Source organism: Vulpes vulpes, unplaced genomic scaffold, assembly GCF_048418805.1.
Source record: "Vulpes vulpes isolate BD-2025 unplaced genomic scaffold, VulVul3 u000000899, whole genome shotgun sequence".
NCBI lineage: Eukaryota > Metazoa > Chordata > Mammalia > Carnivora > Canidae > Vulpes > Vulpes vulpes.
This window is the reverse complement of record NW_027325780.1, coordinates 1,318,667-1,332,300: the sequence shown is the minus strand read 5'-3', so window position 1 is coordinate 1,332,300 and position 13,634 is coordinate 1,318,667. Positions and strand designations below refer to the sequence as shown.

The following is a 13,634-nucleotide window of genomic DNA, read 5'->3' as shown; positions in this document are numbered from 1 at the left end:
ACCTGGGTGGCTGTGGTGGAGCATGTCTTTGGCTCAGTTGTGACCAAGGTCCTGGGATCAAGTCCCACATCAAACTCCCTGCTGGGAGCCTGCTTCTCCCTCTGCCTATGTTTCTGCCTCTCTCTCATGAATAAATTTTTTTAAAAATCTTAAAAAAAAAAACTTGGAGGGGAAAAAAACAGGGTAAAACTATGTTTACACTCTAGGGAAAGGGATGTGGGTGGACTGTGGAAAAGATTGGAGGGGGCAAATAATGACCAAGAAATGCCCTAAAAATAACATACATGACATAATCACATTTATGTAAAAAATATATATAATCATATACATGGATCAAATGATCACACTTATGTAAAATTGTGTGTATATATTTTTTAATTAATAGACTATTTTAGAGCAGTTTTAGGTTTACAGAAAAATGAGAACATAGAGTTCCTATATACCACCTCAACCATTTCCATATTTTATAATAAACAAAATGTTTTAGAAAACAAAATGTTTAGATGTTTTTGGTACTCTTGACAAATTAATTTAAATCTGGAAGTATCACCATGGCAAAAGTGCCCTTCAAATTACTTTTATGAGGAATTCAACACCTTGTACTAGTCAGTGATTTTCAGATGGCACTTTGTGAAAAAATCTGAGCTGGAGTCAATTTGAGCTGCATCTTTTAACATAGCATCTGGGTGACTTTGATATGTAGGTTGAGAACTCCTGGGCTAGAAATTCTTATCCCTGGCCAGAAAACCTTTCTTAAAAGTGTTTCCCACACCACCTCCACATAAAGATCTAACATCTGATGCTCCAATTTAAAACAAAACAAAAGGTTGTGTTCATTTTCAAATTGTGTCAGATGTCAGCATGGAAAAAATTATTAGTGTCTGGGGTAATCTACGGACCAATGAACACAATAAATTGAGTGATAGTGAAAAGTGAAGTTTTTAAAAATCTCATATACTGTTTACTTGCTTGGGTATCAAAGGTGAGGAAATATTAACTTATCAAAGCACTCTAACAGAAGATGTAATGTCAATTATTATCAATATATTTCATACTATACATATACTTTTTTTGTTGTACACATTTTGATGAAATAGACTGGAATTTTTATTGAAATTATTAGGTCATCAACCTATGTAATAAAACTCCAAAGACAAACAGGATTTATGTGACTCTATATTTAACAATGGCCTTCTGAATTATTTAGTGTCTAATCCAGACTGACTCAAGGGCTAGTCACAGGTGTTTTAGACTTTGTTCCAGGGTTGGAGATGAGCTTTAAGACCCTTACTAGGCAAAGTGTGGTTCCTAGACCAGCAACATCAGTATTGTCTAGAAATAGCTAGAAATGCAGACACTCAGGCCCCAACCTAGACCCACTGAAACAAAATCTGCATTTTTAACATGATCCCCAAGATGACGCATCTGCACATAAAAATTTGAAAAAAACTTCCCTCCAGCTATTTCAGAGTCCTGATCCTTTCCAAATTTTCCCAGCTTTGAACTAACTTCCAGCACTACTCCCTACTTTTCCCACACACCCACAAACCCTATGATTTTTATTTTAGATGATCATCTTCTGCCCCTTGTTCTCATCTCCAAAGAGAGAATTCACACAAATTCTAACTATGTAACTCATGGGCTTCATTCACAAGTTTCTCTCTTGCAGCCAAAGATAACTCTTCAACTTGATAATTAATATTTTTTTAAAGATTTTATTTATTTATTTATTTATTATTTATTTATTTGAGAGGCAGAGAGAGAGAGAGAGAGAGAGAGAGAGGCAGAGTCACAGGCAGAGGGAGAAGCAGGCTCCATGCAGGGAGCCTGACATGGGACTCGATCCCGGGTCCCCAGGATCACACCCTGGGCTGAAGGTGGCACTAAACCGCTGAGCCACCTGGGCTGCCCAGATAATTAATATTTCTGAATAGTTTTCTGACAGACCTGAGCCCAGCCAGTAGTTTTTTTATAACTCCAAATAAAGGAGAGGGTATGGGTCATTCTCTCCAGCTAGTACAAAGTTGTTCACCATTAACTATCCTACATCCTTGCTTCAAAGCCTTGCTTTAGCCTTTCTAGGATTGTACTTAAGTTAAAACCAGTCAGCCTATTTAAACACACACACACACACACACACACACACACACACACACTCTGATCTGCTCTATGTAAAAAGAACACTGTTATTACAAACAGCAGTGTCACAGGTTCCCACAATTTCAGTGTTAACAGAAAGCTACTGGTGCTGCTAAGTCACTGTTATTACTCTGGAACCACTTAGGAACATGCTAATTTATGCCCAAAGCAGTATTAGTATTATTATTTATTTTACTCTCATTATCTAAAGAGGCACAGTTCAAACTAGGTAGGTTGTTATAATTCTGCCTTCTCCTGGTACAACACTGGGAAAAAGGATATAATGGTAACAAAGAAAAGCAGCCAACAGTTTTAGTAAATAACACTGCAAAAGCCAGATATCATTTCTTATTTTCCAATTACTCCAATTCCTATCATCAAGTTACTATAGACAGTAATGTGCCTGGTGCTGGAGAGAAATCACTCAGGTAAGCTGAGGCTACTCCTTCTGTTTCCCCATCTGCTAAGTTGTTAACACGAAGATATATTGACAAGGGCTCAAGGAAAACATGGAATATTTCATCGGTAAGATTATGCTGCCCTAGAGACAGATGTTAGAATGCTGCAATATTTAAAAATAAAGAGATAAACACATGCTTGAGGGGAAGGAATAAAATAGTTTTAGAGCTGGGAGAGAAAATTGAAAAGAAAAAAAGGAAAAATGGAAAGATAAATGAGAGGTTTGTATTACCACAGGAAATAGCAAATCCTTATTGTGTACGGGAAGAACTTTTAAATCTGCCTCAGGCAAGCATTTACTATTAGTAGGCATTCTTAGAGTACACTGGGGCAGATTTGTAAGAAGTGCTTAGCAGGGCTGATTATGATTACAAAGAACAGATTTATTTCTTGTCATCAGATGGTTAATGTCAAGGCTTTGACTTAAAACCATATACACTAGTTTTCATAAAATTTAAACATGAGAAATGTTATATACTATGGTAATTCACATTCAGCGAATATAAAAACAACATTAAGTAATGATAACTCTGTATTTATCTGGTGACTTACAATGCAGAGGTCAAAGCATTTTGTCTTCACTTATTTTACTGGAGAAAAACAGGAAAACAGGATTATAATGGTGGGTTATATAAAAATATTTACAAAGTATATAGAGTTGCCATGCATTAGGTCAACAAAGCATTTTAAACTGTAGATTTTCCCTTTTTTTGGCTATAGTTTTCACTCTTTTATAAATAAAATGCAAAGAGTGGCAATAGGAAAGTGAAAGGAACTTTGGTCTTGAATTCAAATAGACTCTGGTTCAGATCCTAGATATTTACTCTGCTTCTCTAAACTTCAGGTTTTGTCACCTATAAAACAGGAATCATAACAATTATCTCTTAGGGGTGCTGAGTTAAATTATCATTAATAAAAGTCTTACATTGTACCTGAATATCATAGGTACTCAATAAATGGCAAGTTATGTCATAAGAAAAAAAAAACTGACACCAACAAGGAGATTATATATTGCAGTTTAATTACTGGTTGTCCTTTTTCTTAAAATCTTCAAGTTCTGATTGCATAGTAGAACCCCTTAGTCATGACTTTTTGCAACTGGTAGAGAGGGAAAATACCTCCTCAAGAAAGGGGAGGGTATGACAGAGTCGATGAGTTCCCAGAGAAAGGAAGAGAAAAACAGAATACTTCTAGAAAAGAAGAAGGAAGAGGAAGGAAGGCATGAAGTCTGACTTGATGGTTCTGACTACTGCCTCAAGAATGAAAACCCAGATAAATAATGTCAAAAACTGAAAGCAGAGGAGCTTAAGGAGTTTGCCCTTCTTCCTGTTCAGCATTCTAGGAGAAAACCCTGCAAGACAACCACACCCAACACAGGACTACTACAGAGTAAAATGGTGGCCTGGTGTGAGTAGGAGGCCAAAGAAGATTCTGTGATGGCAGGCCTCAAACTTTCTTGGCTCTTGTTCAGGAAACTCTTCTATCCAGGTGTTCCTTTATAATCCCAGTAGGATATGTGGAAGGTTGCTGTTGAGAGTGAGAAGCCACTGGTGTTACTGTGAGATGACCCCAGAAAAGGTGCTGCAGAGCAGACAGGCTAAGCCAGGGCTCAGAAGGCAGACGTGGCTGAGACACGAGGAACTGCAATGCTGTTGAGAAGGGAGAAGACAGCAAGTGAGGAAGAGAGGGCTATAGGTTCTAACCACTTTAAAAGAATAAAATACTGGCTTAACCAATAAGACTTCAGCAGCTGATCAACAACATAGTAGTAACCAGTTTAGAGTAGATACATCTCCGCGGACACCAATGGAAATTGAGATGACAGCACAAAGATCCACATGTGGATCTGGGGGTCTCTCCCCTTACAGCCATGAGGACACATGAACTTTTCCTGGTACCTAAAATCCACTTCTGCCAGGAAAGGGGAAGGAGGGAGAACACTGAAACACCCCCAAAAATCCGCTTTTAATTTTTTTTTTTATTTATTTATGATAGTCACAGAGAGAGAGAGAGAGAGAGAGAGAGTCAGAGACACAGGCAGAGGGAGAAACAGGCTCCATGCACCGGGAGCCTGATGTGGGATTCGATCCCGGGTCTCCAGGATCGCGCCCTGGGCCAAAGGCAGGCGCTAAACCGCTGCGCCACCCAGGGATCCCAAAAATCCGCTTTTAAACCTAAAGAAACCAAGATACTTTTGCTTGCCATCTTCAAATTCTAGGCCATCCTACTCCACTCAGAAAGAAATTTATTTCAATTCTAAAGAAATGAAAGGCCTTTTTAGCTCTTGATAAGCTAGATACAATGTGTCCAATTCTATAAGTCATATTTTCTTTCTGTGAGACTGGGAGATGAAACCAAAATATCCATTAGATCTCTTTATTCATAACTTTAAAATGTTCTAATTAAGTTAGGTAATAGGAAATAGTACCTTATATACATTTTCCTTTTTAAAATTACTGCGTAGGTAATTTGGAAGTTTCCTTTCTTCCGTCATTCATTTAGTAAATATTGACTGCATACTTACAATGAATGAATAATGAGCCAGGAGTTAGGAAACAAAGATAAAGGAGACATGAACCCTATCCTTAATAAGGCAGAAAGGTTTATAATGATATGTGAATGGAATATATAAGTTAAAGAAAAGCTAGTTGAGTATTGCTGCCCATTGCTGAATAACTGCAACAAAACAACAGAAACTTACAACTGTAAAGATGCATTTTTCTCATCTATCAAGTGCACCCAAAAATAAGATAAAGGTTATTATGCACACAGCAGTTAAAAAGCATTTTTTCCACAAAATCATAATTACAGAAAAGTCAGTTTCTAGAATAACAATAGTAAATCAAGTTGTAAGACAGAAACATACAGTACAAAATCTTATTTTTTTTTAAGTTTATTTGCTGAAATAGAGGAATAAGATGTGAGAGAATGGGTCAGAAGGACTATCTTCATTACCTTTTTCAATTTGTTTCAAATATTAAGATAGGCATGCAAAAGTAGTTATATAAAAACCAAATATTCTATAGTTGTTTTAATTTTCTCAGTAAATACTGCTTGATAATATTAAGACATTAAATTTTAAAAGTCAAATAACAATGTAATAAATGCCCTAGGACACTTCATTCTTTAAGGGTGCAGAAGCTTTTCAGAGTGATTCTTTTAAAAATATAAATATTAAAGCTCTTAATTAGCTTATTAAATTAAAATTTGTAAATTACCAGGATTTTTTAAGATAAAAATCTTAATCTTAATTGTATATTATCAAAACATTTACCCAATTCCCAAACACTGCACGTCATTTACAAATATTTAGTATCAAAATTACCTAGAATGAGAAATATTAAATTTCAGTAAAGCTAAATTACAAGTCCTTGTAAGTTTTTTTCCTTAGTTTATTTTTTTTCTTCTTTTTTCTTTTTCTTTTTAATTGGAGGTCAATTTGCCAACATATAACATATCACCCAGTGCTCATCCCGCCAAGTGCCCCCCTCAGTGCCCCTCTCCCAGTCATCCCATCCCTCCGACCCACCTCCCTTTCCACTACCCCTTGTTTGTTTCCCAGAGTTAGGAGTCTCTCATGATCTGTCACCTTCTCTGCTATTTCCCACTCACTTTCTCTCCTTTCCCCTTTATTCCCTTTCACTATTTTTTATATTCCCCAAATGAATGAGACCGTATAATGTTTGTCCTTCTCCGACTGACATATCTCACTCAGTATAATACCCTCCAGTTTCATCTATGTCGAAGCAAATCGTGGGTATTTGTTGTTTCTAATGGCTGAACATTACCAGGATTTCTTAAAGGTGGGCAATGGAAGCTTGAGATTTTTTTTTTTTTTTTTTTTGGCATAGAGCCCAATGCAGGGCTTGAACTCACCACCTTGAGATCAAGACCTGAGCTGAGATCAAGAGTTGAACACTTAACTGACTGAGCAACCCTGGTGCCCCTAGCCTGAAAAATATTTTAGTTGTTAACATGATTTTATGAATACAAAACAGAATTTTATACTTTACTTTTTTTATGCTTTGCTTAAAAAAAACACACCTATGCAGTTTTGAGGATATTAGTCTATAGAAATAGCACTGCAGAATGTTTTCAGGAAGGTTTTTTCCTCTGGCTCCACTGCCATTCACATAATTTTTAATATCCTCTTTACCTTGTATCTTCTACCATAAAGCTCACATTCGAATTTATATACTGGAGCACAGATAGAGTATACAATTTAGGAAAAAACCTCTGCTTCTATCAGTTACCCCTGACAAAGTTGGTATTTCATTCACTCTAAATGTACATCATATACTGATTGAAAAGTGACATTGTTAGAGATTATAAATAATTCAACAAATGGTATCTATCTGATTAGTATCTCAAAACAATATTTTATCTCTTCCCAACCCCCTCTTTATCTTCACAGAGTGTATTTGCATTTGAAATCTATGGTTTCTGGCATTTCTGGGGTAAGGTTATACTAGGAATTTACCAGACCTGTCAGTCTCTAACTTTCTTCCATATTTCATTATATCATTCCAGTTATAATTAGTTGTCTGGTAAAATTAAGAACAGTCTATTTCAGTGAATGCGTATGTGAACATTTAACAACTTTTTGTTAGGATGACAGCTTAGCGACAGAAAGAATAAACCAGAAAGGAGAGTCACTGAAGTAACCCTGGCTAACTCAGTATTGCCAGCTGAATGGAAAATTTTGAGATTTTGTATTTTTTTTCTTTTTTGTTATTAATCATCAAGCACATATTTCTTGTCAGGAGATAAGCATCAGTTTGATAGCATTCCTGCCTCAACTAGCATGTTTTGAACTGACCTGTCTTCATTGCTACAGCTCCCTAGAAACTTTGCTGTTGATTAGCATTGATTCAGCTGAATGCTTTGACATTCAGCTTGTCAGTGAAAGCTATTTTAATCATTAAGATGCATCTCCCTTCCAAGATTGCAAACTGTTGCTACTTATACATAACATTTTATCATTTGATTATTGTGGAGAAGAAAAGTAAAGAAGCTGAATGGTTACTATCTTTTTTTAAGATAGATTTATTTATTTATTTATTCATTCATTCATTCATTCATTCATTCAGAGAGAGAGAGAGAGAAGGAGAGAGGCAGAGACACAGGCAGAGGGAGAAGCAGGGTCCATGCAGGGAGCCCGACGTGGGACTCGATCCCGGGTCTCCAGGATCACACCACGGGCTGCAGGCAGTGCTAAACCGCTGTGCCACAGGGGCTGCCCTAAATGGTTACTATTACTACAGATTATATTAAGAGCTAAAATTTACAAAATATTTGCCTGTGAGGTGTTGTGCTAAACAATTTATAGGGATTGTCTCATTTAATCCTCACCATCATGGAGTCTTACTATCATAGTGTTCATTTATTATCTGTAAGTCAGGCAGTCCTCATCTGTAAAATGGAAAAATAGTACATAACTTCAGGGGCTATTATGAAGATTAAATGAGATCATTCACAGACAGTCCCTGGAATAGCATCTGTAACATAGTGAATTTCAGATTCTTAGCAGTAATTTTTATTACTTTGTAGATGAAGACACTCAGTCTCCTTCACCAACTGCCCTACTCACCATCACCTCTAACTTTAACTGTTTCTATTGCCCAGACCCAAAGGAAGAGATAAAAGAAAATGGAAAGTAACTATTTCAAGGCACTCTCTGTAGGTATTTGAACTCTAGCTCCAAGGAAGGTTTGTCATAATTGTGGCAAGATAATTAACCTTTAAAATCCTTTCTTCCTGTTCTTTCTGTCCTCACAAGTAGGCTTTTCCCATACAGGCAATTAAACATACATGCTAGTGAAATTCTGTTGAGTGGGATGGAGATGAGGGATGATAACTGAAACTTTACAGTTTGGGGGATTTCAGAATAAAGGAGTCATTTCTTTCAGGCTCTAATGAGAGGCGTGAAGGCAGCAAGGTAGCCAAATCCTAGTTTTCCATGCCCAAGTCTGTACAAGAGCAGAAAATACGTGTCCTGTGATTAAGCAGATAGCTCCGGGTAGCCTCACAGAGTTCCCTTTGCCACGTTATGGCGAGGGAGCAGCACAACAATCCCAAGCTCTTAGATGGGCAGGAAGCAGAATTTCTCCTAGTCCACAGCAGTATGAAGATGTCTCCTACCATTGCAGAAACTATGCTGTCTGGTTACCAGAACTCATTCTTCTTCCTCCTGGGCACACAGCTAAATAATATTTCCTAGCTTTCTATACAGTTAGTGGGAAAAATGGTACTGCCTTTTTTTTTTAGGATTTTATTTGAGAGAGAGTGAGTGTGCAAGTGTACACAAGTCTGGGGGGGCGGGGGGGACAGAGGGAGAAGCAGACTCCTCAGTGAGCAGGGAGCCCGACTGGGATCATGACCTGAGAAGGAAGACACTTAACTGACTGAACCACCCAGGTGCCCCAAAGTGGTACTGACTTTAAAACCTACATAAACTTCCATGTGAATTCTCTTCCCTTATCTGTATGTTGAATACAGTAGGGGACACATGACTCTAGAAAATGGCAGAGCTGCTGAATCAGGGGTTCTTAACCTGCAATTTTATAATAGAATTTAGATTATGACTGGGGATTTGGAACAGAAATATCCATATTTTCATTAACCTCTAACTGAAATTTAGCATTTCCTTCAATTATGAATGTAAGCACCAATGCATACTAGGACTAGCATTACTTGTGGCTTTGTCACCAACAAAAATACCTAAACCATAGGTACTTTCATATTATATTACAGCTGTTGAAGGTATCTCAAAATATCATTTATAACCAAATTTTCTCTGAATTAACAGTAATTACTAGGCCCATAGGTACTTTCATATTATATTACAGCTGTTGAAATATCTCAAAATATCATTTATAACCAAATTTTCTTTGAAGTAACAGTAATTACTAGGCCCACTGCTTGATTTTTAAATTTCATATGCTAACGAAGAGGCACATACATAACAAATTTATTTTAAAATAGCTTGATAACTGTATTTCAGTAAACTGGTTTCCTTTGAAATCCTAAATGATTTGTCTGCCTTTTAAAAAACAACTTTCTTAGAAGAGATCCCTTGGCTTCACTAGATTGCCACAGAGGTTATGGGGAAAAAAAAACGAAGTAAGAACAACTGTTCTCAATGGATTTCTGAATGACTTTATAGAGTAGGGCTCCACTTTTCCTCTTCCCTTCACATCCCTACCACACTGCTGACCCACACTGGACTGTGACGTAAGAAATAAGCTCTTATTTTGTTAACTTACTGAGATTGAAGGTTATTTATTTATTATTTTTTAGGACAGTTAGCGTATGTAGACTAATCCCCTTGCTACCAAAATGGCCCAAACATGGCAGAGTATAGAGACCTTAAGAGGCTTCTGGGTAGAAAGGATCCAGAAGTGAATAGTGAAGACCAAAGATTAGATGGGGCCAAGGAAGAGGACTGAGCAGATATCAACCTGGAAGGATACTACAGGAATCATCTCCTTCAACTTAGTAATATAAAGAAACATTTTAACTAGCCCTGAATTTGGACACTGACATTTGTAATTGTCACACAATAATTTTCTTATTTCATAATATATATTATTTTCTCTTCCCCTACTAGGATGACAATCTTTTTTGTTTCTCATAGCAGATATTAAGCACTTTTGAATTCAGCAAAGTATGTGTATATATGTGTATATATACACACAAATGTAAATATATGTAATATAAAGTATGTAAATAACAAAATACTTAAAAATCTATGAATCCTTTATATATATAAATATATATATATATATAATTTACTCATTATTTTAAAGCAATCTTCAATTAGCTCTGTTTTAAAATCCTTCTTAGCTACAGGGTAACAGCGGAAGAGAAGGCAGCAACCACGAAGATGAGATCAATATTACATAAGTCCTATTTAGTGATTTGAACATTGGTAATTTTTTAAAGGCTTGCTGATATAAATGAAAGTCTTGACAGAGCTCTCAAGATTTTTTTCCTGCTTTTCAGTTTTCATTTTAATTCCAGTTAGTTCACATATAGTGTTATAGGAGTTTCAGGTGTATAGTATAGTAATTCAACACTTCCATACATCACTCTGTGTTCATTACAAGAGCATTCCTTAATCTCCATCATTTATCTAACCAAGCCCCCACCTCCTTCAGGGTTTTTAATTTGACAACACTTCTCTTAAGGCATTAAGTTTTATTTCATTTTACCTTCCCTTTTAGACTGTTTTGCTGCCTTTATCTTAAACTTAGACTAAATGAATCAGTCATTTTGAAATGTTCATGTTGTTACATAATGCAAACATCAACCTGTCCAGATCATAACTGTGTACCAACCCTAAGCGTCATGCCTGGTAAGTAAAAATATTAAAGAATGAGTAAATCAAGCAACATTTATTTTAACTGTATGCAGTGTCTATCACTCATGATTGGACCTTAAGATGAGGTGATTAGGTTTAGAAGTTAAAGCTTCCAAGTGGACAGTAGCTCATGATCCTTGAAATTCTTAGGGTGTTAGAAAGTCCTGATGGAAATTAAATAGTCTTTTAAAACTACTTTTTAGTGGCTGCTTAGTATTAGCATTAATGTATTAGGAAGTATACTAACTTTCACACATTCAAAAGAGTAAAGAATGAATAGCACAATGACCCCCCCCAAGTACTCACTGCCAACTTCAACAATTAGCATATGTTGCCATTCTTATTTTATATATTTCTCCCTCCCTAACTTTTTTCCTCTTTTTTTGCTGGAAATTTTAAAGTAGACTTGAGGCCTCATTTTCTTTCACCTTTAATTATTTCAGTAAGTAGCTATAATAAATAAGGACTTGAAAAAAATACAATACCATTTAGTTCACCAAACAAAATCACTGACAATTCCTTAGTAACATAGGCCATGTTCACAAATTTTGCTTGATTATCTCAAAATGTCTTGTATTTGATTTATTTAAATCAGGACCCAAACAATGTCCACGATGGTTACTTTTGGATAACATATCCCTAAAGTTTATTTTAATAAGTCCCTCCTCCCCTTTTTAAAATGGCAATTATTTGTTTGTTGAAACCAAGCATTTTTTCTGTAGAAATTCTCTCTCTGTATTTAGCTGGCTGAATCGTGGCACAATTTAATATGTTCCTGTATTTTTTTTTTTAACAGAAATGGTAGTTAGATCTAAAGAATACTGTTTGGATTCAAGATTAATTTTACACACACACAATTTCCTTTTGGCAAGAATATTTCATAGGTGTTACTGTGCAATTCGTATTACATTAGGACGCACATAACATTGGTCTCCCTTCTAGAGATGTTATACTTGCCCAGTGACTTCAAGCGTTGTCAATCTGATCCACAATTACAAGTGCTTCAGCTTTCATGTAGTAGTTATTAGCCACTGATAACGGTTGGCTAAATCTATGATTTTTATCAGGAGTTACAAAATAGTGATTTAATAATTCTACCATTCTTTCTGCATTTATTAGCTGTAATCCTGTAAGAAATTTCTTTCACCAACTATGTGGGTACCCTGAAATATAATTCACACTAAAAAAGCTGGATAAATGCTGGTTTCTTTTACTCCATGTAATCTACTTTTAGCTTATAAGTAGGAATCCTATTAACTTGCAATAGTGAGCAATGAGTTCCCTCCAATCCACTCTACTCTCCTCCCCAAGGTCACCAGGTGGTCCAGCAGGTCTAGCCTGGGATGGGATAGGATGGGATTGGGCAGGCCCAGGGTGTGATGCAGGAACTCAGGGTGGAAGGGACTGAATCAGAATACCTTAAGCAGGTTCTAGGAGGTGGAATCTGAATCTTCTGAGCTGTTGTGGACACCGGTGCTCTCCGTGGACTCGCAGCAAGGACTGGGTTCCTTGCTGTCACTGCCACCCTTGTCAGCGGCGGGGTTCTCCTCCTGACCATCCTCTTGGGAACTAGCAAGTGTGTTTCCCTGCGTCTCCTGGTTTTCCCCGGAGCCCAACACCACATACCCGCACTTCTTCAGCTCCAGCTGCCTTCTCAGCTCATCTGCCATCTGCGAGAGGTCTCGCTTCATAGCGTAAGCATCTTCCCCGTCTGCATAGTATTTGGGTTCCACCTCACTAACCTCAAAGTTGAGGGTGTTAGAATACAGGTGCAAGGCTGCTCGGTTACTCTTCCTGACATGCAGGGACACGTACTTGGCACTAAAGTTCTCTATCATGGCCCGGGAGGCCTGGTCCATCAGCTTCTGGGCCAGGCCGAGGCGACGGTGTGAACGCTTCACGGCCAGCGAGGTGATATGTCCATGGGGGACGTCATCTGGATCCTCCTCCATTTTGGCCAGGACGTAGCCCACAATCTTCCCGTCCTCGTCCTCAGCGATGTACGAAAGCTGGGGCCAGGAAAGGCCATGGTAGAAATAGTATTTCATCTGGTAGTTCTCAGGCAGGCAAAGGAGGTTGCAGTGCTGCATGTTAACCAGGTCGTCGGGCCGAGCATTGCGGATGTTCATAACGGCGGCGGGAAAGAGAGGGGAGTCGGGTGACGGTGACCAGGGCAGAGGCCGCCACCCCGTACAGGCGCCACTCTCCGCCTCGACGGCCCGGGGCAAAGCGCGGAAGCCGTGAGGCCTGCCGCGGGGGATGCCGGAGGGCGGGAAGCCAGGACGGCGGGAGGCGGAAGAGGCGGGGCTAAGATGCGGCTCTCGGAAGAGCGCCACCGGCCCCAGCCAATGAGGGCTGCGCGCGGGGGCGGGAGCGCGGTGCGCGCGAGGCTGGGGGGGCGGGGGCGTGCGCCGCCTTAGGGCGTCGCGGGTTTGGCCTCTGCTGTTCCGTCTGTTGCTGCTGCCGAAGCCATCAGGGATGGCTTCTTGATTTGGATACGTCTGGGTGGACTTTGGTGACCTCAAAAACCCCGGATAACCGGAATGTAGGTCAAGAACCAGAACGTTGCTCACGCCCCGGAAATTCCCGCTCAGCTCCCCTTCCGGCGCCCCGACCGGGAGGCCAACAGCCTCTGTGTGAACCGAGCCGTGTGCCTGCGAGCTTTGTCGTTGAG

General features: G+C 38.6%; 1 protein-coding gene across 1 annotated transcript; it reads right to left on the bottom strand.

The window, feature by feature from the left end:
* Positions 1-2,963: 2,963 nt before the first annotated feature.
* NAA11 (N-alpha-acetyltransferase 11, NatA catalytic subunit) lies at positions 2,964-13,225 on the bottom strand. Its single transcript, XM_025998071.2, has 2 exons — positions 12,379-13,225; positions 2,964-4,247 (listed from the first exon to the last, which is right to left on the bottom strand). Exon 1 carries the CDS (start codon positions 13,087-13,089, stop codon positions 12,391-12,393), a length of 699 nt encoding a protein of 232 aa, XP_025853856.1. The 5' UTR covers positions 13,090-13,225; the 3' UTR covers positions 2,964-4,247; positions 12,379-12,390.
* Positions 13,226-13,634: the final 409 nt, after the last annotated feature.

Coding starts and splice junctions, on each gene's coding strand:
- NAA11 (XM_025998071.2), bottom strand. CDS start 13,089: ATGAACATCCGCAATGCTCGGCCCGACGACCTGGTTAACATGCAGCAC.